At 39.8% G+C, this 26,871-nt stretch overlaps 1 protein-coding gene across 2 annotated transcripts; it reads left to right on the top strand.

Moving 5' to 3' along the window:
- The first annotated feature begins 52 nt into the window (after window positions 1–52).
- LOC109957671 (collagen alpha-5(IV) chain-like) lies at window positions 53–21,816 on the top strand. Of its 2 annotated transcripts, XM_020595750.1 has the most exons (52): window positions 54–289; window positions 1,152–1,205; window positions 2,712–2,801; window positions 3,018–3,062; window positions 3,249–3,293; window positions 3,420–3,482; window positions 3,676–3,729; window positions 3,895–3,921; window positions 5,987–6,055; window positions 6,156–6,218; window positions 6,305–6,340; window positions 6,805–6,849; window positions 7,002–7,079; window positions 7,488–7,541; window positions 7,681–7,746; window positions 8,816–8,860; window positions 8,979–9,032; window positions 9,126–9,167; window positions 9,337–9,421; window positions 9,616–9,651; window positions 9,818–9,994; window positions 10,260–10,349; window positions 10,656–10,739; window positions 10,874–10,944; window positions 11,030–11,218; window positions 11,322–11,493; window positions 11,607–11,696; window positions 11,820–11,927; window positions 12,121–12,215; window positions 12,882–13,032; window positions 13,197–13,307; window positions 13,435–13,599; window positions 13,902–13,988; window positions 14,153–14,293; window positions 14,545–14,643; window positions 14,758–14,856; window positions 15,199–15,338; window positions 15,495–15,621; window positions 15,717–15,797; window positions 16,362–16,460; window positions 16,658–16,705; window positions 17,439–17,621; window positions 17,813–17,943; window positions 18,155–18,227; window positions 18,485–18,559; window positions 18,818–18,943; window positions 19,276–19,371; window positions 19,758–19,967; window positions 20,064–20,241; window positions 20,386–20,500; window positions 20,614–20,786; window positions 21,086–21,816. In XM_020595750.1, the coding sequence occupies exons 1-52, from the start codon at window positions 218–220 to the stop codon at window positions 21,201–21,203; spliced, it is 5,025 nt and encodes a 1,674-aa protein (XP_020451406.1). In that variant the 5' UTR covers window positions 54–217; the 3' UTR covers window positions 21,204–21,816. The 2 variants fall into 2 exon arrangements, with proteins under 2 accessions (XP_020451405.1, XP_020451406.1); XM_020595749.1 differs by having other exon boundaries at window positions 53–289; window positions 19,758–20,241.
- The last annotated feature ends 5,055 nt before the right edge of the window (window positions 21,817–26,871 follow it).

The raw sequence follows: 26,871 nt of genomic DNA, 5'->3' as shown, positions 1-26,871 counted from the left end.
CAGGGACAAGTTAAACAACTTCTCTGGGTTGTTCTGTCTATCAAGGCAGTTCAATCCAGACAGAGAAGCAATAACTGAGTATCACCCAGGATGCTGCAGTGGATAGGTGTAATGTGAAAACTGATTGCGGAGAAGGTCAGTCAAAAAAGACGTTCATCACCCCAGGCGTGTTTGTGGTTATATCTGAGCTGTTGATGTAACCGGAGCAAGAAAAGCCATGGAAAGGCCGGTCTTCATAGTCACTCTGACACTGTTTGCTGTGATGCTGATGGGCATTGGGGCCAACAATGTAAGATGTTTTTTTTCCCCTTACTGACATAACACTATAGAAAGATCTGGTTGATCTGCTGTCTGCAAAGATAGAGTTAAAATTGTATTGACTGCCTTCTTCATTTGTATTTTAATCTCATTCTATACACACATGGGACAATGTCTTATTTTTGATATTTTTAGGATGATATTGTTGCTAGCTATCTTTTCATATTGATCTGCTGACTCTATATGGGAGAATAGCATTATTTATAACTCAGTGTTCCTTGTGTGTATAATGTGAGCACTGTTCACTGCCTCTGTTATATGACGCTGAGGTCTGTTTGTAACTTCAGTGTATATACTTATATGGAACTATCTTTTACCCTGGAGAAGGGTTTGTTTGCACATTTAATTCACTGTGTACAGTATTTGTCACTGGTGGGGGGCCTTTTTATGGGCAATCATTGAAAAGTGTGGGATATGAAAGAAGGAATGTAAAAGGATTTCTCAGAATAAACCAAACAAATGTGGAAATTGTGTAGTGAAGTATTTAGGTTAAATTGTGTTATGTAACAATGACAAAGGGACTGTGTATTGTGAACAACTGTAGAAGAAGGGTACTGCATATAAACAAGCCTAAAGTAATCTCTCTTCACTGTGTTATTATTGATCAAAGAACGGATCATGTTTGTAAATGTTGCACTCAAATCAGTATACTGCCTTCAGTAACCTAGTGGCCAGCCTAGTAGCATCCTAGCTCTGGGGTGGGCCCTTACAGTGCAAAGAGCCATTTTAACATGTACACAAATGGGGAAAATTGTGAGTCTGTATTGAGACACAGTTAAGTGTGTTCTCCATTTTTGCAACACATATTGAACAGTATTACAATTTCTTTTTAGTGTGTTTGCAGCAGAAGATCAAGGTGCCACTGTGAGGGAGTGAAAGGCAGCAGGGTGAGTGGATCATCTACTGTCTGTTAAACAATCAAATCCATCAGTGCTGGGGTTTATGATCAAGAATTATTTCACCTTTTTCTGTTTTAAAACTACTTCTTTTTATGTAACATTTTTTAAAATACCAGTTTCACCTTGATGGCTACAGTTACTGCTGCACGTACTGTACATTACACAACAGGCCATGTGCTATAATATGAGCCAGTGTGCTAGCTGAGTCTTTTTTGTGATGAAATGAACTGTGTATGAACTCCTCTCATGCAACTGTATTGTCTAATTATCTCAGTGAAACCCTAGTACATTCTATGGCATGGTTTTTCTTCAGCTTTCACATAAACCATTGCTTTGGTCTTGTATTCTTTTAATAACTAAATGCACCTATTCAGCTACCATAATTATAATAAAGAATAGGCCCTTTTTTCATAGTAGACAACGTGACTTGTCATAAAGCACTGTTGTTAATAATACCAACGGCTGTGTCCTATTCAAGCGTCACAATAAATAATGACCGTGCGCTGATGAGCCAGCATGGATGATGCCAGGACCCTGAAACTGAAGCAACAACGTGGAATTCAGCTGTCATTCATTTTCTTATTTACATCTGCGCTTTTTCTATACTGTCCTACTTGTCAGAATGCATTATGAGAAAAGGCCTGTTATATTTGTTATTACTACTACCATTCATTTAATATCTGTAAAACAGGTCTCACTGATCTTTAAACAGTGTTCAAAACAGCCCTTACATCAAGTGTTACTAATCATAAATGCTGCAGAAAAAACTGCATAATATGCAGCAGTTTTCACAGTGAAAATATCTGAGTGCTTCAGATGTAGCTGTACAGTGGAACACTTGTCAGATAACGTGCAGAGCCAGATCTTGGCTTAAAAAATCATCGCTTCTCAGTAGCTACTAATTACGTTTTTTGCAACATCCTTCATAATTATTAAAAAAACCCCTGCTGTTTCATCAGGCGGAGGGAGCAGAACACACAAAACCTCTTGTGTCTAATACAGTTTAGACTCAGCAGTTGTCAACAGAGACTCCTGTGGCTCTTTATGTTCCATTAATTGGCAGCATTGACTAATATGTAGCTAGCATAAACTAGGTGTGCAAAATCTAAGAGATGTTTTAGATCCACTGATTCCAAATGCATGTTAAAGAGAGATCAATTAGTAGGGTAGTCAGTAATATTAGAATGGGGACCATGGCCCCCCTGGCCACTCCTTGAGGGTGCCATTGCTTCACTGGTGACATGCAGTGGTATATTGTTGTTGTTGTTTTTTGTTTGTGTAAATAAACATCAGTTTCATTATAGTGTTTGAGTGTGCAGGTATAGTTCAACAGAATTGTGTTAATTATTCACCAACTCATATATTATTGACAATATTTACAAATGAAAGTCAGAATTTATAATTTGAATGATTTTTGTATGTGGCCTGTCCACCTCCTTGTCTCCTTTTCATCTTTCTCTCTCTCTCTCTGATACATACACTCACACCACACAGGGAGACAGAGGTTTCCCAGGAGTTTCAGGGCCCCCTGGGCCAGATGGCCGTCCGGGACCAGATGGTCATGTTGGGCCTATGGGACCAAAGGTAGAATTTCTGCATAGCTTCAGTGGCTGCTTTGCACTTACACTTTGTATAGCTGCAAACCCAAAAATGATATCAAAGGTCAAGACTGACTCAAACTGTGTATAGACAGTGATGAATTATATATTCTCCTTGTGTAACTAGTCAACACTTTTAGTTGTGCTTGTACTGCACCTTACTAGCTCACTAAGATTAATTACATGTTGCTGTCTTTGACAGGGCAGCACTGGACCTGATGGAACGGTGGGGTCCAAAGGAAATCCGGTAACATAAGAGTGCTATCAAAAATTGTCTCTTTTTCAGTGTTTATTTGATGAAAGAGCTTTGATTGAAATGACTCATGTATGTATGTGTAAAGACGACACGCAGCAGACCAGGAACACTGAGTGCCACTCTGTAGCACTCATATGCCTTTTAAAAAGTACACTGGTTTTATTACTGTCATTACAGGGACCAGAAGGCAAAGAAGGGTTTGCTGGCTCTCATGGTCTCCCAGTGAGGTTTCTTATTATTTGCTCTTCAGTATCTGATTATGTTATGTATTGCATTGTATGAGCATACTCCTGAATATGTTAATAGCTGCCTGTTTTTTTTTTAACTACAGCTGATATTCTCTTGCAGGGTATCCCAGGATTACAGGGGCCTCCTGGCCCCCCAGGTGCCCCAGGTTGCAACGGAACCGATGTAATTAAATATAACATTTTAAGAGTGCCATTTCGAATATTGTTTAGCTCATTTGTGAGTTGGAAAATTATTACAAAGTGGCTGCAGATCTTTACAATTACACTTCTTCTACTCGCAGAGAAATGAAATGTGTTTATGTTTAAAGTGTTTGTGATGCTTACTCTAAATGTTCTGAACAATTACCTATTTTTAGGGAGACGATGGACCTCCTGGTATTCCTGGTGCCCATGGTATTGATGGACTTCCAGTAAGAAACAAAAACAAAATAATTGATAATTTTATTATTAATATGTAAACTTGCTCCACCTCTGATCGGCTTTAGTCTTTATTGTATAGTGATGTCCTTAATAACAATCATCAAAGAATGTGCTTACTGTTCAAAACTTGCTTTATCTTTATCTCTACTTTACAGGGTCCACCAGGTCTGCCTGGACCTAAGGTAATAAAGTGTATGCTGTGCCACCCAGAGTTTGTTTTTAAGTACTTTTGTATTTAGGAATGATGAGACAGCAGAATTGCTCAGCAATTATTGCCTTTAAAAATTTATTAGCAGGAAAAAAAAACATGATACAGCACTTGTAGGTGTCCTCTCTCCCTGCCCAAGCTCCCAAAGCTCATTTTCTACCTAGTCCATGTGAGACCCATAACTTATTTAAAGATTTATTTTGTTTGTTTTTCCCTTCTTTGGTTTGTCCTTTCATTGTTATCTGCAACAACAGTGTGTAAATTTGCAAAACTAATTCATGGGACAAACACTGCTGGTAACTATGCACAAAAATACTAACAATAAACAGGCTTTGTTCATATATAAATAAATTTTTTGCTGAGCTAATTTTGTCAAAAGAATGCAGTCTTGCAGCTTTCCAGCTTTGACTATAACTTGTCTGCAACAGACTAAAAGCTGTGATGGATACAGAGGCATCTGACCACAATGCCAAAGCTGACTATTTGCCATATACTAGTTTGTTCTCTGTGTTCTAACATTTTGGCAAACTATTTTGGCCGTGCTACCACCCTTTGGCTTTGGAAAATTAAGAAAACAACAGCTACGGTGCATCTCCTGAACCTGTACGCACCATCTACATTGGCAAAAGCCACTCCACATGTTTTATCTGGTGGGACAGATTCAGTTTGCCATGATCGACTTGACTGACACTTTTATACCTCTTGGGTTGAGGCCATGTGACAAAACACATATAGTGACATAAGTACCTGCTCTCTCAGGAAGTGAATCAGTGCACCAGTGAAGTTTTTCAGTTTGCTATTGACACAGTGTTGTTGCAGATAACAATGAAAGTTGACTCAGGATCTACCTCATGTAATTCCATCTGTACTGTTTACATACACATTTTGCACATGCACAATTGCACACTCACTGCTGAGTATCTACACTCCACGGCTCCCACGTAGCATATATTCTCTCTGCATTATATTGTATTCATGTATTTTTATTTGCTCCCTTCACTTGCTGCTTTAAAGTGCCTTAGATTTGTGATTTTACTGCCTATTTAGATTTGTGTTATTGCTCATATACTTGATATTTCACTTGTAAAATGTGGCATTCATGTGGACAGCAAAGTAAAAATTTCATTGTAGAGGGAAACACATTTCCTAACTGTGCATGTGACAAATAAACACTTTGACCTTGCTAGGAGTAGCAAAGTACAGCAGCTTACTGTCTGGCTACTCCCTAATCTTCACTCCATTTAACTGGCTCAGTAAATCTACCTATACTACATCACAGTCATAGTTTTTAAATATTGGAGTAACATCCTCCCTAAAAGTCCTGGAAATGAAATATTGATTTTAAGAAAGTGTCCACAGACATCTTGCTGACAGTATGTACAGAAGGTGGAACCTGTACAGTGAGGTCAATAGTTGCAGTATAGACCCCAAATGAGAATCAGGATTCTGATAGTCACTCAACATACAGTATGCTTTGGTCTCTCCTCAGGACCATTCTCAATACTTTGAAAACACTTGTGAGTATGAAGGATTCCTGTGTGAGAGTCTAACTGTGACAGACCCATCTATTTCTGTATTGTCATGTCTGTGCCATGGTAGTGGATGCTTTTAACCAGCTTCACCCGTTAAGCATTTGAAACCTTTTAGAAGTCTATGTGAAATGGATCATTTGTAACCCTTGTTCTTCAATAGAATAAGTTAAAACCCTCTAAGAATGAACTCTGCTGTTCCACTAGTTGCTTAGTGAATGATGAGTAGGGTTTATGTGGATGTGGTGATTCATAGTCAACCTCCAAGAAACAGACTGTGGTCATTCTAAGTACATGTAAGTGTGTTAGCTGTACAGATACATGAAGAAAAGAGATGAGGTCTACAGAGCTCAACAACAAACTAGATTTAGATTATGAAGCTATGAAATGCCATTACCTCTTCCATACATTATTAATATACAGTATACACAAGTCATCAGGTATTTCAACACTAAATTTAATAGCTTTAACAACTAAATGTTAATTAAACTCACTTTCTACATTTCACAGGGTGACTCTTGGGTATCAGTGAATCCAACGCCAGGACCATTGGGGCTGCCTGGGAGGGACGGAGAGCCGGTACTTATATTGACTACAATAGTAATAACAGTGGGGCTTTTTGTATAACATTTACCGGGATAGCCAAACACACTTCACATGAGCTTGCTTTGTATTTCAGGGCATTCCAGGTTTACCTGGAGATACTGGACCATCAGGGGACCCCGGACCACAAGGCTCTGTCGTGAGTGAATCTGTTTGAGTGCATTTTGCACTACAGACATTTATTATGTGATGGTTGATATTGCTGCCTGCCTTCTTTATGAACAGGGGCTTCCTGGCCATCCAGGAGCACCAGGATCTAAGGTAGTGCTGAGGAATATTTCTTATATGTGTGTGCATACAGTATTTGATGGCTTACACCTGTGATAGCAAGTCTGAGTATTTACTGGGTGTCACAGATGAAAACATCTTCAGAATAACAGCTGCACAGTTCTGTTTTTGGCCCTTGTTCACACTTCCTGGGGCAGTGAAAACATTTTCTTACTGTTGCTTTAGTGATTGCTACTGGTTCGTCACAACACTAGTTTATCAGAAGGGCAGTACTTTGCAATGTAGAGTAAATATCTACATGCTTTGCAGATTCCCAGCTCCTCTGACAATGGTGATAAGATTAGAATCAGAGAGAGGCCAGGGCATTCTGTTCCCACCAGTGGGAGTTGTGTGAACAGACCATGACAAAGCTATGAGCAAAATAAAGCAGGTTTTTAGAAAATTTTGGGAATCTGGTAATTTATACAAGCAAGTAACAAAGCCTTCCCATCCTACAGGGTCAAGAAGGCACAGGCGGCGTCCCAGGACCTCGTGGATCAAAGGCATGTTCTTTTTTAATATACTGCTATAGTACAATAATACAATTATTTTTGATTAAAGAGGAGAGGGTATTAAATGCTAAATGATCGCAACATAATCTGCTTACATTATGTCTTATTTCTGATTGAGGCTGATCTCAATTTGTTTAATGCAGGGGAGACCAGGCCAACCGGGCCTGCCAGGGCCACCAGGTCGGGTTAGGGAGTTTTTCACTGAGAGTGTTGTGTTAAAGGTACAGCAACACATCAATTTAAATTTAAGCTAATATTCATAATGTTTTTCATCACAAATATATCATACAGTGCATAATTTGGGGTGGGGGTATGATGCTTGGTATTTCACCTGTATTGAACAACAATGGCCATTAGTTCGGTATTTCTTGTGAAGAACTGGAAATTGTGGGCTGATGATGTCACTAAAGGAGAAGTCACATGGTCATCGATATTCAGTATTCACCAAATATTCATCATCCTCTGGGGTCTATGGCTTCCATAGTTAATATTAGGGCAATATGGATAGCAGATTTTAAAATACTTAAAGGACTAATATTTTAGGACTAAAGTGTTGGACAGACTGCCAGGCAAAGGTGCCAGTGTGACTGATGAGCTATACTGTAACCTGAGATTTATTTCATATTCAGTTTGTAAAAGGAAACAAAGGAGACATCGGAGAAAAAGGCTGCAGGGGACAACCAGTGAGTTTTTCTATAAAATTCAGCTGAAATGACACTTTACACATCTCAAAGTTTTAATTTGTTTTAATTGTTCTGTCTTGTTAGTTGTTAGTGCTGTAGATTTTTCTCTCTGACTCCTTTTACTTCAATCTCTTCTCAGGGAGACCCTGGTTATGGCTTTTATGGAAAAGGAGCAAAGGGAGACAAAGGAGAGGAGGGTCCACAGGTAAGATACTACTGACCCATTTTGTCTCATATATGTAAAAAAAAAGCTGTGTTGTTGACTGTTGCATCATATTTTTGTCTCTTCAGACAGAGTTTTTTTCCCACTTCACTTTGCATTAATGGGCCACTAGTAACATATTGGGAATAGTCAACCAAAAGGACAAACAGCAGAGGGCAGTAATGCAACAAAAAGTCAATATGATTTGTCAAAAAACATAAAAAAGAAAGGGGAAAAATAAAGGCCCTTATCACCAATCTGTACAAGCTATTCTGTTACAATTCTGTGCTAAAAAATTATTTTCAAGTTAAAGTGTATAGCTCTTTTTTGAAGAGCCATACACAAGGAAAGGGTTAAGCTCCAGTATTAGGACAAAATGATAAGTCTGGTTCTATAGTGAGGTGTATACAACTTTACAATGCCTTGAAAAATTGATTACAACCTTGAGACTGCCTTTAAAGGGCCAACGCAGGTGACTTCTGGTATTTTTCAGAAATTAGTGACTTAGGGTGGACTCCGCCCTGATAGAGGATGTAGCCAGAGCTTTCATTGAATGCCATTTAAAGTTAAGGCAACAACTTCTTTCTTTCTTTGTTCCTTCACTTTTCTTTCTTTCATTGTTCTTTCACTTTTCTTTCTTTCTTTGTTTTTTTTACTTTAATCTTTCTTTCTTTTTCTTTATTCTTTCTTTTCTTTCTTCTTTCTTTCTTTGTTCTTTGTTCTTTTTCTTTCTTTTCTTTTTTCTTTCTTTCAGCTTTTTTCTTTTTCTTTCTTTATCCTTTTTTTCTTTCTTTTTTTTCTTTCTTTCTTTCTTTCTTATTGTGAAGGCTTGCAGCATAAGCCTGAACTGGCGCATTGTTTTTGACGGGCCTCTTCTAATAACACTGTATATATTTATGTACACTATATGTAATGGAAGCGGACCCTCCTCTCAATGCCCACAGTTGATTGCAAAAATTACTTTTCAGTAGGAAAATAAATGAAAGGATTTGTGATGCCCTTGGTAAGCTATTCTCTTTATAGAAAGCAAGACCTTTTGAATCCTCACCGGTGTTCTTAATTATCCTTACAGGGAAAGGCAGGGAAGGAAGGTGATCCTGGACAACCTGGATTAAAGGTACTGTTCTACAGTGCTATAAGTGTGTATGTGATGTGGAAAGTCATTATATTATAATGTGACCTGTGTGTGTGCTTACTCAGTGTGTGGCCTTTGAATACAATAAAGTTTTCTTTAGGGATGGCCCGGCCCTAGAGGTGATCCAGGATATTCGGGGACACCAGGATGGACAGTCAGTGATCTATTAGTGCCAAAAATAATATGCAATCTCTTGGTGGGTTGATATGGTTTGTATCGTGTTATGTTTGTGTACTCTGATCTTAAGGGTGAAAAGGGAAATAGGGGCCCATCTGGTCCACCTGGAGATGTAAGTTTATTTTCATTTGTAACATATTTTGAAACATGAACTGATGAGGGAAGGTTGATGAGAATTTATTTGTGTGTTTTATGGTACAGCTGAATCCATTTTATATTCCTGTTGTTCTACCATGATCGCAACACATGTCCCCCTGTGGTTTCTGTGGTTTTGATTGCAGATATTTGGACCTGGGACTCAGCCACTCAAAGGATACCATGGAGATCCAGGTTCCCCAGGCACACCTGGGCTCCCTGGCCATCAAGGTACAGGAGATGAACATAATGCTGTATCATAAACAGACTGACAAACAGTGACATGAAATACAAAATGATCAGTTTAATGTCTTTCATAACTGAGTTGTAAAAAATCCTGGTTGTAACTCAATAAACGTTTTCTTTTCTACAGCAAACCTGCACCTACAGTACAGTAATAACACAAGCTGATATTCTTTTGTCAGGTCCTGTGGGATTTCCTGGACCTGTGGGACCTCCAGGTGTGCAGTGAAGACACCATTCTCATCCTATTTATCTGTCTCTCCATCTCTCTATTATTCAGATAATTTATTAATTATGTTGCAATTAACATGTACTGTATCAAGAACTATGACTTTTGCTTTTCCTCAATATAATGGTCACAGTTTCTCACTTCACATTATACAGGCTATGCCCTGGGAAGTTATGTGCCAGGTCCACCTGGTCCTGTTGGCTTTCCAGGCCCCAAAGGGGACCCTGGGGAGCCTGGGGATATTTATTGGGGACTGCCAGGTCCAGATGGGGATCCTGGTTATCCAGGGCCTCCTGGAAATCCTGGCCCACCTGGACCTCCAGAAGATAGAAGTATGTGTAAATGTTCCTATAAATCTTTAATACTGTGGCACATATGCTTTTCTCTGCTTAGCCTCTTACACTTGTCAACAGAGCATTTACTCTAAATGGTATGGTGTGAATATCGCTGGATACCTCAACACTCACTTGTTTACTTCTCTTTTCTGTTATGGAAGGATAAAATATCTGCATTCTCTTTACAGTAATTTATACAAACATTACCTTTGTGTAACAGATCTAGTAAACCGATAGACTTTGTTGTTGCTGTTGCTTGCAGCTAATAGGATTACCAAGGGTCTCCCAGGAATGAAGGGAAGGAAGGGTATACCTGGACCTATGGGATATGATGGGATATTTGGAAAGAAAGGTGTGAAACTATTCTTTTTTATAAATTGATTGTAATTATTCTGTTTGTTTTCCATAGGTTAACATCTTTCTTAAAAGGGATATGGGTCACTGATAACATACAATATGCTTTTATCAATTTGGCTGTATGCTTTTATCAGTTTATGCAGACCTTTAATAGTTTCTCACTTTTTGTGATAAATTCTTAGTCTTTCTACCAGACTGGACAGGAACGAAAAAAAAAAAATAAAAACATAAAATGAGGAAAGTATAGTATTCTGTAATTAATAGGGACTCTCAAAAGTATTGCCTTGCATATTCTGTACAGGAGAGAAGGGGGAGCCCTGTTACGAGTGTATTGGATCAGGATACCCAGGACCACCAGGTCCCCCTGGTCCAGTCGGCATCCCTGGTAAAACCATTCACTGCATGAAAACATAGTCACTCTACCAGCTCTGTCCTTTCATATTTTTACTTTTTAGTGGCCATACCAGAGAGTAAGAAAAGTTTAAAATAATATACAATCTACCTGTTTCTGTTGTTCAGGCTACAATTCAGGACCAGGTGCCAAAGGTGATCCAGGCAGCCCAGGACCAAGAGGATTACCTGGAAGACCAGTAAGATAACATGTCTTTAAAAATTATTTGGTGGTTGTTGTTTGTGTTTTTATGAATATTTGTAAATAATCAATCCTCTCTGAAGGGTCCTATTGGTCAAACAGGATTTCCTGGTCCTCCTGGACAAAAAGGAGAATCGTATTCCTACAGCACCCCTGGAATTAACGGAGAGATGGGAGACCCAGGACAGCCTGGCAGGCCTGGTCCAGATGGTCGTACTGGGCTTCCTGGGTTACCGGGCCGGAAAGGACATCAAGGCCCTCCAGGAGATTCGGTGAGAGGGTTTTGAAAAGCTTGAACTTACATTAAGAATCAAGTGTTTGTCACACAGTGTCACATTTTGTCAAAGTTCTTCACTGTTTTCATCTGGTGTCTAGTATCCCTTCCCTGGAGTGGAGGGAGATCGTGGTTTCCCAGGTCCACTAGGGACTGTAGGTAGACCAGGACCAGTTGGCTATCGTGGGCCAGTAGGATATGGGCCTATTGGACTTCCAGGAAGTAAAGGAGATGCTGGGGTACCTGGCTTGCCAGGACATCCTGGAATTCCAGGTAAACAATAATACAAATTGGCATTTAAACATAAACACACAAATCAAAAGACAGACAAAAAGACTGACAACCACTGTATGTTCTTTTTTTCTCTTCATCCTTCTTTGGTATAGGCCAGAAAGGGGAACCTATCCACATCCATTACCTAGGACTTCCTGGACCACCTGGATTTGAAGGTCGGCCTGGTTTACCCGGAAGCCCAGGTAAGCATGTCTGTCTGATTGAGGGAATGATAAAAATTTGGATAGAGTGATCAATGGATTCTTTGTACATGACAATGCAATAAACAGTATACGCATGTCTCATACTTACCAATAAACATCCAGGTTATCAAGGAGCACCAGGTATTCCAGGAGCACCTGGTCCTCCAGGACAGAAAGGCAAAAAAGGAGACGTGTCATTTCCTGGAAGGCCAGGGATCCCAGGACAGAAAGGTAATCAATGAGGCCAAGCAGCAGAAGCCAAAATTATACCCTGTAGATAACAGATTCAAGATTCTTAGTGCAGGTGTGTTAATCAGTGTTACAGTTTAGGTCACTTTGCAAGTTGTTTTGAGACCTCCATAAGAGAAGGTGGAAGAAAATGTCATCAATGTATCATTCATGTTTCACTGTGTGTGATGTTCAGGTGAAAAGGGGCGGCTGGGTCTTCCAGGCATGCCAGGTAGGGGCTTACCTGGTCATCCAGGTCCACAAGGTCCTCCTGGTCCTCCAGGATTGAAGGTCAGAGACAAAAACAAAATTTGCTATATACACAGTCTACTATAAAGCAGCAGACATCTATATCTATATACAGCACATATAGTACTTCATTTGCTATTATATACAATAAAAATAAAAACTAAAGGTATCCCATTTTAACTCTCAGGCTTCATGGTCATATCAATACTATCTAAATATAATGTAATTTCTGTTGAGAGTGGGAGGTATACATCTTAAAGTGCAGTTCTATATTTTTACTTCATACCATTCTCTCAGCAACTCTCAGCAAAAAAGCGTATTTCTGAAAATGTCAAACTAGTGCCTTAGGTGTGACCCAATGGGATATTTGTTATGGAGATTACAAAAAAAGTTGTTTGATTTAAGAGAACAAGCAGAAAAGTGTGACTGAAAAAACACTGATGATTTTTACTGGTTTACCTTTAATTTGTTAGTGCCGAATAGGGAACAGTTTTCCGGGAAGTTCAAGTGTCCACTGCAGTGGGCCTTTACAATAGGCTTTCAAACACTTTTTGCTGCTGTAACTTCTGTATAAAGTATAATGAGCGTTCACCCCTGAAAGGAACTGAACTAAATGTAGGATGTCAAGGATTCTTCAGCAAGAACCGTTGTTCTAGCAGATATTAGTGTTGATAAGTCAATAATGTCCTGTGTATTTTTGACTATCAGGGTGACAGTGGCCCTGGATACCCTGGCCCCCCAGGTCCCCCAGGGGTTCCAGGAGAAGTCGGCGCTCAGGGGCGTGAAGGAGATCCTGGGGCCCCTGGTCTACCTGGGAACCCAGGGCTAACTGGCAGTCCTGGTTTTCCAGGAGAAAAAGGTACTCACCCACTAAGCACAAAATTGTAGCTTATAAACAGACACAAAGATACACAGTGTAATCAGATAATAATGAATGGCTCGTCCAAAAAGACATATGCATTAAATGCATATTCATGCGAACACAAGTTAATCTATTTACTGGTTATTCTGTGCTGCACACAGGAAGTAAAGGTTATGCAGGGCTCCCAGGACTACCTGGTAGCAAAGATTCATGTGTTGGTTTACCTGGGCCAGTGGGATCACCTGGACCAGATGGCTATCAAGGACATCCAGGTCAGTGCACACTGAAGTCATGCAATGTACTTTACTGTCAACTCCAGAAGAGCACTGAATGTAGGAGATGAAGCATTGTCTGTCCAACAGATTTAAAGACTTTCTTCACCCTTTTTCTTTCTCCCAGGACCTAATGGCTTGCTTGGTGAGAAGGGGAATGCAGGCTTGCCAGGGTTTGGTCACCCCGGCCCCCCTGGTGAGCCTGGCTCTGCTGGACTATCTGTGCCGGGTTTACCTGGGGCTCCTGGGCAAAAAGGCGTGAGAGGACAAAACGGCTTCCCTGGTCAACCAGGTATGTAGTTTTCGCTGCAATCATTACATTTTGTGACTTTCTAATTCTTCAGAACATCAAAGTTGTGAAACATTTGGTATACTTTAAATTAATCACTGCTTGAACTATGTACAGTACGAAAACTGTCTAATCAATGTGCATATCAAAAATACTTTTACAATAAGTATGCACTTCTAGTGTCAGAATGTATAGACTCTGTAAGTAAAGAATAATCATATAATAAGAATATTAATATAATTATATTATATCCATGGACTGAATTTTATAGCTTGTTTTCAAATGTTCCACTCGGATTTTTTCAGGACTACGAGGAGACCCTGGTCCAAATGGAATACCAGGATATGGACTAGATGGATTGCCTGGAACTGTAGGACCACCAGGCCCAATCGGTAACAGACAACCCTTCAGAGACAAGCAAATCACTACACACATTTAATAAACATGAATTAGAAAGTTACAAATGTTTGCCTTCTCCCGTTATGGGCAATTTGTTGTGATTTTATATGTGGTATACATTTATAACAGAACTAATGCACTCCATGATCTTTTACAGGTTCTCCTGGCCCCAATGGAGCCAGAGGTCCCAGGGGTCCACCAGGAATGACTGGAGACCCAGGTCCCAGAGGTCTTCCAGGCCCTTCATCACCACAACCAATCAACATTGTTGGCCCCCCGGGGGACCCTGGTGAATCAGGTGAGCTTTACAGTCAAGAATATTGTTCCACAAACATTTACTGTAACATGGAGTCGTTTCACTTATTTTTTCTTTTCTTTAAGAAATGTTTTTATGTTGAAGTTGAAATAAACTTCAGATTTTGGTAATATAAGACCTTTCCAAATGCCAGAGTGCATGTGAAATCATAAAGGCAGTCTTTGCAAGTCTTACTGATATAGTGTACCATGTATAACATATGAAATATTGTGACTCTAACTGTAATGCACAAGGTCACCCTGGTCTAACTGGCCCCCCTGGAGATCCTGGAAGAGCTGGATCCAAAGGGCAGAGAGGGAGAGAGGGAGCACCAGGGGGTCCTGGACAAAGAGGTCTGCCATTAGCTTCAAATTTGTAACAGTAAATTTGTTAGTATTTTTGTTGACCAGATTAGCCTGGCTATATTAACAGTTTTCAATTTGTGCTGCTTGGTTTTCTGTGTGCAGGCGCCCTAGGTGATCCAGGTATTGATGGACCAGTGTTCTCAGAAGGAAGTCGAGGACCTGCTGGAGCCCCGGGAGACCCAGGAGTTAGAGGACCTTCAGGTAACACCCACACAGCCTTAATCTAATACCATGCACATGTATTACTTTTATACAAAGTCACACCTCTAACCTCACAAGTACAGTAATAATACACAATAGCTTTTTACAGATTTACAAGAAATTCGGATTTTGAATAGAGTACAAATAGTATTCTTATTTTCATGCCTATCAAGGCTATAATATAATTTTAATATGTGCTATTTATTTAGGTAAAAATAGTTTTTTAAAATAATTTAACTATACCCTCGTTTCCTTGTCAGAAATGCATAAAAAGGAATTGTAGATACTTAACTCTATTTCATGAGTCTTGTCTAAAACAGTTGTTTGGTTTAACCCTTACAGGCTCAAAAGGAATAAAAGGAGATCAAGGAATCCCTGGAAGGCCAGGTCCAACTGGTGCAACAGGTCCACCTGGTTTAAAAGGAAGTAATGGAGAACCATTTTACTATGGATATGGACCACGTGGACCGGTAGGACAAAAGGTAGTAATAACTAGTCTAAAAGGCCTTTGTAGCTGATGCAGCAAGGTAGAGTCCTATCAAATAAAACATTTAAATGTGTATAGATTAAATAACATGTAGGTACTAAATGTAAATAATGATTTTTTTCTTTTCCTTTATTCTTTTTCTTGTCCTTAGGGTGAACCAGGATTAAGCAGTACTATTGTGATGAAGGGTCAGAAGGGAGAACCTGGTGTTGGTGGACTAGTAGGTCTACTTGGAGACCGTGGAGCCAAAGGAACCCCAGGACCTGTTGGAGAATATGGTTATTATCACAGATCATGAAAATTAGGCAGTTTATGATCAGGTTTATTTTTCTCTCACACATTGCTTCTCAAACCTGCTCTTGTGCGGTTCTAGGTTCACCAGGCTATCAAGGGCCTAAAGGTTCCGATGGGTCCCCAGGAAGCAAAGGACACCCAGGACCTATTGGATGGCCAGGCAAAGCCATTTTAAATAACAGTTTTTTTTACTATATAAGGATACCATAAAAATACATCAAATCAGTGAACAGCCTGTTTAAAAAAGTGTAACCTGCTGTATAGACACGAATTAGTCCAGTATTGTATTTATATGGTAATATTTTATTTGTACTTTATTTTAAAGCTACAATATACAAATTCAAACAAACCAGTCAGTTCTTCCCTTCCCTCTCCCTTCTTTGTTACGCCGAACCCATTTAATGCAGGAAGTGGGGCATGGCTGGTCTGAGCCTGCGTCTGCCATAGCTCCATCTTTCAGCATCTAATACCAGCTTGAAACCTCTGTGTGAGAGCAACAGCATCTCAGAAGTTAACATATCATGTGCTGATTGATAGGTGTAAGCATCCACCCATTATGTTGGCCCATTCTAATTGGTTAGAAGCACAATGCTCACTCAAAAACATTAGAAAAGAATATGTATGCACTGCTGCCAGCACTGATTATTAGAAGAAAATAAAAAGTTATGCACTCTAACTTCAGGTTTAACCTTAACCTTATTTTTTTCATATTTGTTTGATACAGGTGACCCAGGTCCACAGGGTGTCGGTGGCTATCTTGGTCCTAAAGGAAACCAGGGCCAGGATGGGATCCCTGGACCACCAGGACAGAAAGGGGACACTAGTAAGAGACACCCTTCATGAAAAGGCCTGTGCTTCTGTGCGCTCAAGCACATACAAACTTATACGTTCTGTTAGTTTGTATTTTATGTCTGTCCAAACCACTGGCCTGTAGGACAGCTGTGTCTTTCATAGGTAATGATACCTTCAAAGCCTTGGCTGTAGCCCAAACTCAGCTATCCTTCCATGTTTCCTCTACAGCTGTAATCGAAGGGGCACCCGGAAGGCGTGGTGACACAGGTCTGCCAGGTGAGTCACAGGTAAATGACTTTATCCTCTTCAAGACTTTTTCAAACATTACACTTGTGACAGTTTCCTTTGTTTTGATAGTATGTTTTTATTTTCACACTTTGTCCACTTAGGGAGAGCTTTCTGAATTATTTTGGACACATAGGGGTTTACCTTTTTCTGAGCTAAACCTTTGTGGGTACATTTCCCTCCACCCTTACTTAAACTCCCTTTGCTGTACTCATCAGCATTTTATTAAAGCTATGCACTTCACGTGCTATAATTCAAGTCAGTTCAATGTATCACATAATATTGTCTTGTTATGCTGTCTCTTTAAGTATTATTAAGTAGCACACTTAAAGAAAGAGGTACTTCATTTGTGGCTGTATTCATATAGTGTAATATCAAACGATGCATGAGGTAAAGTTTTTTTACACCTACTGTGCCCCTACTACTGCTGTCACTACAGTGATTCTCATGAATGTCATAAGCCTTTTAAAATTTGACGGTGGCATGCTGTCCGTCCACTTTTAACTCGTGTTCACCTTTATTTGCATCATTTTGGTGTTACAAATGAATAAGAATGGAATTGTGAAATAAAGTTATGTTCCAGTATCTTAAATGTTTCCAAAAATGGTGTGACAAACAAAGACAGTAAAGTGGAAAGCCAGAAGGAAACTAATAAATGGGAAGTCAAGTAATTTCTTATTGGTGTGAAAACACCCCCAATCACAATTTTCTTTGTGTAATCTAGGCCCCCATGGGAACCCTGGTCCTCCTGGCTTGTCTGTTACAGCAAGTCCTGGACCAATAGGAGACAGAGGATTTCAAGGTCGACCTGGGGCCTCCGGTCCAAGAGGACCATCAGGTAGAGAAGGGGCATGTATTCCTGGGCCTAAAGGAGACCGTGGCCATCCTGGGAATCCTGGCGCCCCAGGTGAGGATGTGTTGTTAAAGGACTTAAGGGTCTCATACCCTCTTCTGTAAGTGACACGACATCAAACCACAATCTCAGGATTCATTAGCTAATCACACATGATGGAACACTGCAGACATGTATTATTTGTTATTGTCACATACAGTAGTGTGTTCACTTTTATCATCATTCCCTCTCTTCCCTGTGTGCAGGCTTTCCTGGATTCCCTGGCCCTCCAGGTCCAGCTGTGACTGGGCTTAAAGGAGACACAGGGGACCCAGGTCCTACAGGAAGCCCAGGCTATATTGGACAGCCAGGGGATCCAGGCCCTCCAGGACCACCTGTATGAGGCCCCAGTGTAGATTTTTTTTTTTTTGGTGAAATACTTACAAAATGAAGATTCATATTCAATCTTCTGCACTAGTATTTGCATTTTACAACAGTGGTTTCAATTTCTTTTCAAGCAAAAGGTTCTTGAAAAAGTATATGACTAAATGTGTGTTGTTATAAAAACTTAAATCTTTCACCTTTCATTTTTTCAACTGCCTCCTCAGGGTGGAAAGGGCAGAGCTGGAGACCCAGGACCCAGGGGTGACTATGGTCCTCCTGGACACCATGGGCCCCCTGGTAATCTATCATTTCAGCTTTATCCTATCTAGATTAAATGCAGTCTTTGAATTCTTTTGTAATCTGTCACCACAAGAGTAGACTGATTTATGTTTTCACCACTGAGATAAAATACAAATAGGATAAATAATAAAAGGGACAGAGAAAATTTTGATTAAGTTCACTTTTTTGTGATATCATATACACTGGAATTTATAAAATTGGGTGTAAAGACAAGGTAATTTCCTTGCAATCTATTTATGACCTGTGTCTTTTAGGTGACATAGGAGGCCCTGGGAAAATCCCAGGCCTGCCTGGACCACCTGGGACCAAAGGATTACCTGGACAACCTGGTGCAGCAAGTCTTACTATTGTTCATAATAAGCAGGAATAACAATGAGCCCTGATTAACATCTTCTTCTCCACTTTACCAGTCAGTTAGTTATGACTGACATCAGATATGGAAAATTTTGCCCATTGCTGTTACATAATATATGTAAAACTTAAATTCTGTTAGTGCTCTACTGACATTCCAAAAAAACATTCACGGACCACAGATGTTATACATTTTAGCTAATTACATCCCAATTACTCATTCCTTATCCCTACAGGCTTAAAAGGTCTACCAGCATTTGCCAGAGTCATATATGAACCAGGACCGCCTGGTTTACCTGGTCATCTTGGCAATAGAGGAGTTCCAGGGATCACTGGACCATCAGGGCCACCAGGCCGTCCAGGTTCAAAATTTGTTCAAGCTCTGTATATACACTGATTTGAAGATCCATCCATTTTGTTATACCATTTATCCTGTGGGGGCTATGTGGGGTCAGATTCTAATGTGCTACTAGTTCCAGTTTCAAGCACAATGCACTTAATATTTTCATTTAACTCAATGCCATAGATATGGATCATGATGTCTGGTAGCTAAATAGATTTTCTACCTGCCTATTTCCTATTAAACCACATCATATACATGAATAAATATAGAGTTGTGTGATGTGAAGTGTTTGTTAACTCTGCCACTTCCACAAAACTGATTTTCTTTGCTCTCTGAATCTTTCTGTCCCAGGCCAGCCAGGCGCCAAAGGAGTCCATGGTTCCAGCCAAGTTGGCCAGCCTGGATTTCCTGGCAACAAAGGAGATAAAGGAATAGCTGGTCTGCAAGGTGATTGCGTGTGTGCGCAATTGTGAATATTGTTTTAATAGGAATTTGTTTTACTGCATTCTTGCATTATTCGGCTACATCATGGGGCACATGGGTGGTGCAGTGGCAAAGGACTCGAGAGAATCCAGGTTCAGCTATCGGCAGCAGCACACTCAGCTTGGTTGTGCATTACGTTAAAAGCCAGAAAGATTTAGCAAATACATCTTGTGTTTAAGCTCTTCTGTCAGTTAGGAATTACATATTAAAAACATACTCCTCAGTCCAACAGAATGAATTTGCAGTGACAAAGACTGAAGTACACACCCAGTGAAAAAAATCCTTAAATTTTCCCACATGATTATTCATTGTGCATTTTGTTCTTCATTGATGATATGTTTACTCTGCAGGCCTAAAAGGAATACCTGGAGGCCCAGGCCACAAGGGACCTCCAGGGCCGCCTGGTAGAAGTGGCCCAGATCATGTTTACAGTTTTCTGATAGCTAGGCACAGTCAGAGCATCCATGTCCCTCAGTGCCCTCAAGGCACCAGTCTCATCTACTCTGGTTACTCCTTTCTCTTTATGAATGGAAATGAGAGAACTCATGGTCAGGACCTTGGTAAGTGCATGGAAACCTTTATGCCCAGGAATACTGTACAGATTCTGCACCGTTTTGTCGATACTTACCGTACGTCTTCTAACACTTCAAACTTAGGCTCTATGGGAAGCTGTCTCCCTCGTTTCTCCACCATGCCCTTCCTGTTCTGTGACACAGAAGCAAGCTGCCGCTATGCTTCTCGTAACGACTACTCATACTGGCTGTCCACTGACACGCCTATGCCTGCCAACATGGTTGCCATCACGGGGGATAAGCTCTCCTCATACATCAGCAGGTGAGAGAGGAGAGCATGCATGCATGTACACAGACTCAAATATATTACAGTGTATTTCTTAAGCAAATCCAAAACATTTTCTGTTAACTGAAATATGATTTGGGACAGCATTAATATGTGTGTCTGTATGCACATGCGGTTTAGGTGCTCAGTGTGTGAAACCACCTCCAATGTCATAGCTGTCCACAGCCAGACAACTGTGATACCTGAATGTCCCAGAGGCTGGGAATCTCTATGGACTGGTTACTCCTTTGTCATGGTAAACAAATTGTAGTTTTTTTTTCTTGTTTGTTTGTTTTGTCTCCTGTCTTATGTACAGTACCTATGCCATTTTTCAAGTAACTATCTTTCTTTAACCTTCATCCATTGTAGCAAATAGGAGTAGGTGCGGGTGGCTCCACTCAACCACTGGTTTCTCCTGGTTCTTGTCTGGAAAGTTTCCGCCAAGTACCCTTCATCGAGTGTCATGACAGGGGAACATGTAACTACTACCCTGATTCCTATAGCTACTGGCTGGCCTCCCTTGACCCCAGAAACATGTTCAGGTAAACTGTTCTCTTGTTTTTTTTAAGCAGTGGTGGATGCATAGCATTCTTCCCCCCACTCCAGGGTTTTATCAAATCTTGAATATTTTCTTCAGCTACTGGTGGGCACAGTGCTGTTTTAGAGGCATTTCCATCCTCCTGAAAATCAAATTCTTCACCTGTCATAAAGAGGGCACATTTTTATGGTTTGCTAATTTACTGGTCATGAACCATTTTACAGTGTTACTTTAAACTAAGCCACTATAGAGAGCTCATCCAAAGTTCTATGTGTTATGTATGTGTTATGTTCTCTCCCCTAGTAAACCTATTCCTCAGACAGTGAAGGGACCTTCTCTACAAAGTATTATCAGCCGATGTCGGGTCTGTAGGAAACCATGGCAACCTGGCTCAGATGAGAGACGCGGGGACAACTTTTAACACTCAGTATTTTATTTTTCAGTGTTATTTAAAATCTAAAATATGATAAATGTGGACCTTATTAGTATGTATTGTGCAACTCTGGTCCTTTCATGTTACAAATCAGTATTTAAGGAAATTAACTCTGAAATGCACACTTCAACATATTTCAACCAAAGTGACCATTTTCTGATGGCAGTTATTTAAACACTAATAATTGTGAATATTAAAGTTAATGAAACATTTGGTGAGCTTCTGTATTTTATAGAGAATGTCACCAGATTATTCTAGTGCTGGCAGTAATAGTAGTAACAACAGTAGTGTTGTGCTATTTTTTTCTCCCAGTTCTCACATGCAGTGTATTTCTTTAAATGCTTTATCTGATGTTTCATTTTGCAATTTTACTGTAATGGTAAGGGTGTTAATATTATAAACAACCTAATGACATATTGGAAACATGCCATCTGTGACCTTGACAAACCTGAACAGTGACAGTAATAGTTGCTTAACTCTTAAAAGCACAGCACCTACATTGTCCCTATTGTCATTTACATGTAATTAACACATTTTAATAAAAAAAAAACCTGGTTTCTGTGACACCCAGACAAGTGAAAGATAATTGTGTTTGCTTCTTCATCCCACATGACCTGACACAACTGGTTCAATTAACCCAAATGAATGACATAAAAACTATTAGGTCACAACAGATGACACACATGTTCCTATGACAGTCTGGAGCAGGAGCATGTTGTAAATGTGACGCTCTTGATTTGAAATAGTTAACATTGTGCTTTCACACACAAATATTGAGTCATTTGTGCCCCCACTCTAAAAGCCTTTCTTTGAATTTTAGCATGGTAAATGGTGCATGGAAAAGGTTCAACTTTATGACTCATACTGCCTACATCTTTGGCCAGTCCATTTCTAAATGAACTCTCAGGAGGCAACGCTGTAATGAAATGGCTGGTGTTGTCTTTCTGGCTTCCGGACAAAAAAAAAAGAAAAGGGAAGGAAAGCACACTATGATCTTTGTTATTGTGAAATGACATCTCTCTATTTTGGGGTTATCAATCAGAAGAAAAGAATTTAATTACACATGGTTATTTTGATAATAGGACTTATAGGATAATAGGACAAAAGATGAATGCATGTTTAATTTTCCATTTTGAAAACCCTTATTCCTCTTTCCAATGTTATTCACTCAGAAACCTATCACTGGAGCAATACACCCAAAAGGAACAGTCATTTAAGCTCACGCAACCATACCTGTCACTGTGATCATTAAAGGCCAGCTCCCACTATATCTAGATGCAAAAAGGCACAATGATGTCCATACACAACACTGTGTACAAAATGCAATTTCTTTTTGGCATGAAGATATTCCAAGCTATCGATCGCTCAGAGTCATAAATAATCAACAGCCTCATATGCTTATGTAAGAAAGGCAGCTAACAAAATAACAGCTGAAGAGCTGAAGCCTCCTGTGTTAAAAAACCTGTCATGACATATCACACTGATTATCCAATGGATTTCTCCATTTCAGGAGCAAAATCTAAAGTCAACAAAACCCTAGTTCCAAGACATATGAAAGACCTGAAAGACTAAAGTGCTCTTTGTAGCCTTCTTAACAGGATTATTCTCCTTCCAACAGTGGACTTACTAATTGTTAAGGCAGTTATATCAGGCTTCTACACCTACCTAAGTGGGTTAGAACGACGGTTTGTTGAAAGGTTGGCACATTTCAAGGTTGTCTCCCTTTTGAGGACCTGTCCTTTTACTTGTCTCCAGGCATTTGCCTTACATGGGCTATTTCTTTTAAATATTAGTTTCATATATTAAAGGGTATACTGTAACTTCAAGTAATATTAAGCAGTGGATTTGAAAAAAAAGTGCATTTATTAGATTCATTTTAAATTATGTTTTTCTTTTCTCACTTCAGGTGAGACTACAGGTGCAGTCCATTGCTGTGAATTCTGAAGACTATAATGAACATTTCATTGCATGCAATTGCATGCATTCAATGCAAACTAAAGAAAAACTGGAAGTATTAGGAATACATGGATAAAATACAATTGATTTTTTTAGTCACGCTTAATGCAGTAATTCTATAGGGACCTAATAACTCTTGGATTTGTCTGATAAACCCTTGGATTTGTGTGATTTTAAATCGAAGGGGCCGTACCTGTAATAACACTTGCATATTTACAGCATGTACAATTACAGTATCATTATAGTTGGAGATAAATTTGTCTTAATTCAGATGCAGCAGATCTATGAAGTTAAATAGAGCAGAAATCCCATTAAACAGATGTACAGCCCAAACTCACGAGGGTGTAACAAATGATAAGTTGACCTTTATGGCCTTTAGATACCCAGGCATCTCTGGCCCTCCCCTTAGTTTCAGCTTTATGGCACAGCGCGATTGATGTCATTGTTTTCCCCATGTCTGCATCATCAATGTTTTCTTTAACATGAGTGCACATAACACTTCACTTTTAGGGATTTGCTTTCAAACAAGGAAGCAGAGGAGATCTTTAAGATTTACCGGTTACACCAATGACAGCATCAGAATGACCTTCACTTATACAACCAGATTACACTGTGTTTAATTAAATAATTACACAGGAAAGACCATGATCACAAAATGTCCTTATTTAGAGCCTTTGTCTCACTCCTAATGACTGCTGTAAATCACATAGTACATGCTTCAGTGCACTGATGGAGGCACACGCAAAACCAAGGATGGTCTTTACGCAAATAAACTGTATACTCCTCCCTTTTTGGAACTGGCTACTACTTATAAAACAGAGGTCTCACAGTGTTGTACAACTAAAGTGCACATCCACAGTGTATTGTGGTGTCTGGCAAAGACAATTTATCTCATCAAGAAGCACACAAGCAAGATTTTCGAAGCGAAAATGGCCCAGATCTTGTGCGTTTTGGCAGTTTTGTGTTTTGCAGTATGTGTTGTGGAAAATACAGAGACCGATCGGGGATTTCGAGATCTCCAACTTCAGAAAGACTCACTGTCCTTGCTCGACACATTACAAGACAAACAGGTAAGATGTCTTTAGTTTACTTAATACCCTTGTCCTAATGCTTAGTGCATCATACATCACCATCCTTCTTCCTAGTGGTTGTAATTAGGCCCCGTGTCCCAGCCACAACCACACTTCATGATGTTTTGCCTACACATTTGTTCTTACTTGTCACAAACATTTTATTTGTTCTCTTATTGAAAGTGTAGTTTAATTCTCATGTTAATCTTTTCTTTCATAGGAATCGATAAAGCCACTGAACTCAGTAGACTTTTTCAAGTCCAAAAATAAAACTATCCACCAGGCACCAAAAGAAACTGAGAAACAAGAGAAGAATCGACGTGGACTGGGTAGCAGTGTTACAACTCAACGCACACCCGGCTGCAGAATGTTCTACTGGAAGTCCTGGGCTACCTGCTAACTTTTCTCCCAGTCATGTCTCACACTGTCAAACCATGCAATGGGTTGCTCAAGTTTCTTTCTAAAGACATAATGTATAACGCATTCTCAAGCTCTCATTCAGGGGCTCATATTATTATACTGTCCAATCACTCCTATGTAAATTGTGTCCTTAAATAAAAAGACTCCATACTGCTCATGCCCATGCACATTTCTTCATGTATAGGATATGATATTAATTTTATAGTTCAGAAAGTGTACTCGAGCCAAGAACCCTCCTGTTGTGAGGTGACAGCGCTGTCATACATAAACAACAAAGCCTAAATCCTTCTGCACACATTTTGGAGTTCCTAATTAGCATCCTGCCATCCATCTTAGGTTAAAGTAAAATTTATAACTTCTGAAAAACAATTTAACATAGCCTTCTGCTTATGTACCACTTCCTAAACAACAACAACTCTCTATATATACTGTATACTATATCAAACTATTGTCAGTTTAAACATGATGAATCCCAGCAAACTGGTGGGAATTTGAGATGCTGGAACAGTGAAATCTTTTTAAAAGCACTTCAGGCACTTTACATTCTTGTAGTTAGTTGAACAATAGTTGACCCCCGTGATCTTGTATGCCTGCATTATTTAAAGCCTCTTTGACAGTCTGGACAAGGTGTACACAATAAACTGGGCCCTGAAAATTTAATGATGGGGTAAATGAACAATCATGGTGGAAAAGGCCCTAGTTCTTTTGCTTGTCAAAGAGTTAAAAGTTAAATGAGCCCAGCAGAGAGCTGAGAAACTCTGCAGGCTTCACAGACAACCATGTATACACCACTGGCTCACTATCTGTAGTCATCAAAATCACCAATCTGCAGATAGCTGAATGTGCCACCTTATCAATCCAGCAAAGGAGGCTGTTTTTCTATCTCTCTCTGTTTTTGATCCAGATAAGACATTACATGTAATAAACCTCTGCAGTGTGTTTGATGTTGTCATGGCAGACCAACAAAGCAGTAAACCAAAAGCTTTACAGACATCAGTTCATCTTCTGTCTCTGATGTTACTTCGGTTTTTATACCGTTTACTGAAGCTTACTTTGTATAAATGCACTGAAGCATGGGGAGAGAGAGCAAGTTATTAAAGAAGCAGTGTTGGAGAATAACTGCAGTCAAAACTTGGCTTAGTATCCTGTCTGTCCCTGGGCTATTAGGATTCAACAGAACAGCTTCCCTCTTTAACAGGAACCAGTGCCAGCACATTAACATGCTCATACTGCAGAGCTTCTCCATTAAAGTGATAGAGTGCATGACAGTGAGAAAAATAAAGTGTGTGAGTGGGTAGACGGATGGGTGAGTGGGTTTACAGTGTGTGGGTGCATGTGTGCACTGTGCATGAACTTTTATGTCTCTGATATCTCTGAAGTATCAGTGTGTTTGCTTGCAGTATAACACAGTATTCATCTGCAAAGAGAAGATGCCAAAAAAATCACAAAAAAAAGAAGCAGAGAGAAGGTAAAGTGATCAAATTTTATTCTCGGGACAGTGGACTGTCTCACAAGGTCCTGCAGCAGAGAACTGAAGGTTTGAATTAAATCTCTTTAACTATTATAACTATTTATAATAACTCCCAAGCAGCTTGTCTTTCCATTCTTCCCTTTTCCAGATGAAAACACATTATAATCAGTTGTCTAATACCGAGTCAAATGAGTTAATTTAGATCTAAACGAGATTTTAAAAAAACAACAACACAGAGCCAGCTATATCAAAGGAACATTGTTATACCTTAAATGAACCAGTTATTTCTAATGGAAGAACTGAATGCCCCACTTTTGAATAGGATTTCTCTCATTTCTCTGGCGGAAAAAGAAACAAGTGGAGTTCCAGTGGACAAAGGCCCAACCTTTTGAACATTCCCACTCGGGGCAAAAACACTCTGGATCATGTTTACAGCAACATACGTGATGCATACAGGGCTGCACCCCGCCCCCACCTTGGACGCTCAGACCACATTTCTTTGTTCCTGTATCCAGCTTACAGACAGACTGAAACAAACAAACCCTGTCACCAAACAAATTAAACTCTGGACCCCAGAGACTGAAGGCACTGTCTCACCCAGACAGACCGGGGATGTGTTTAAAGCTGCAGCCACCTCTGAGGACTTTTCTGTCAGCGTACAGGACTATGCTGAGTATGTGACCGGATACATTAGTACCTGTATTGACAACATTGTGCCCACCATACAAGTCAGGAGGTT

The sequence above is a fragment of the Monopterus albus genome, unplaced genomic scaffold, assembly GCF_001952655.1.
Source record: "Monopterus albus unplaced genomic scaffold, M_albus_1.0 scaffold28.1, whole genome shotgun sequence".
In the NCBI taxonomy this organism is placed as follows: Eukaryota; Metazoa; Chordata; class Actinopteri; order Synbranchiformes; family Synbranchidae; genus Monopterus; species Monopterus albus.
This window is presented reverse-complemented; position numbering and strand designations above follow the sequence as displayed.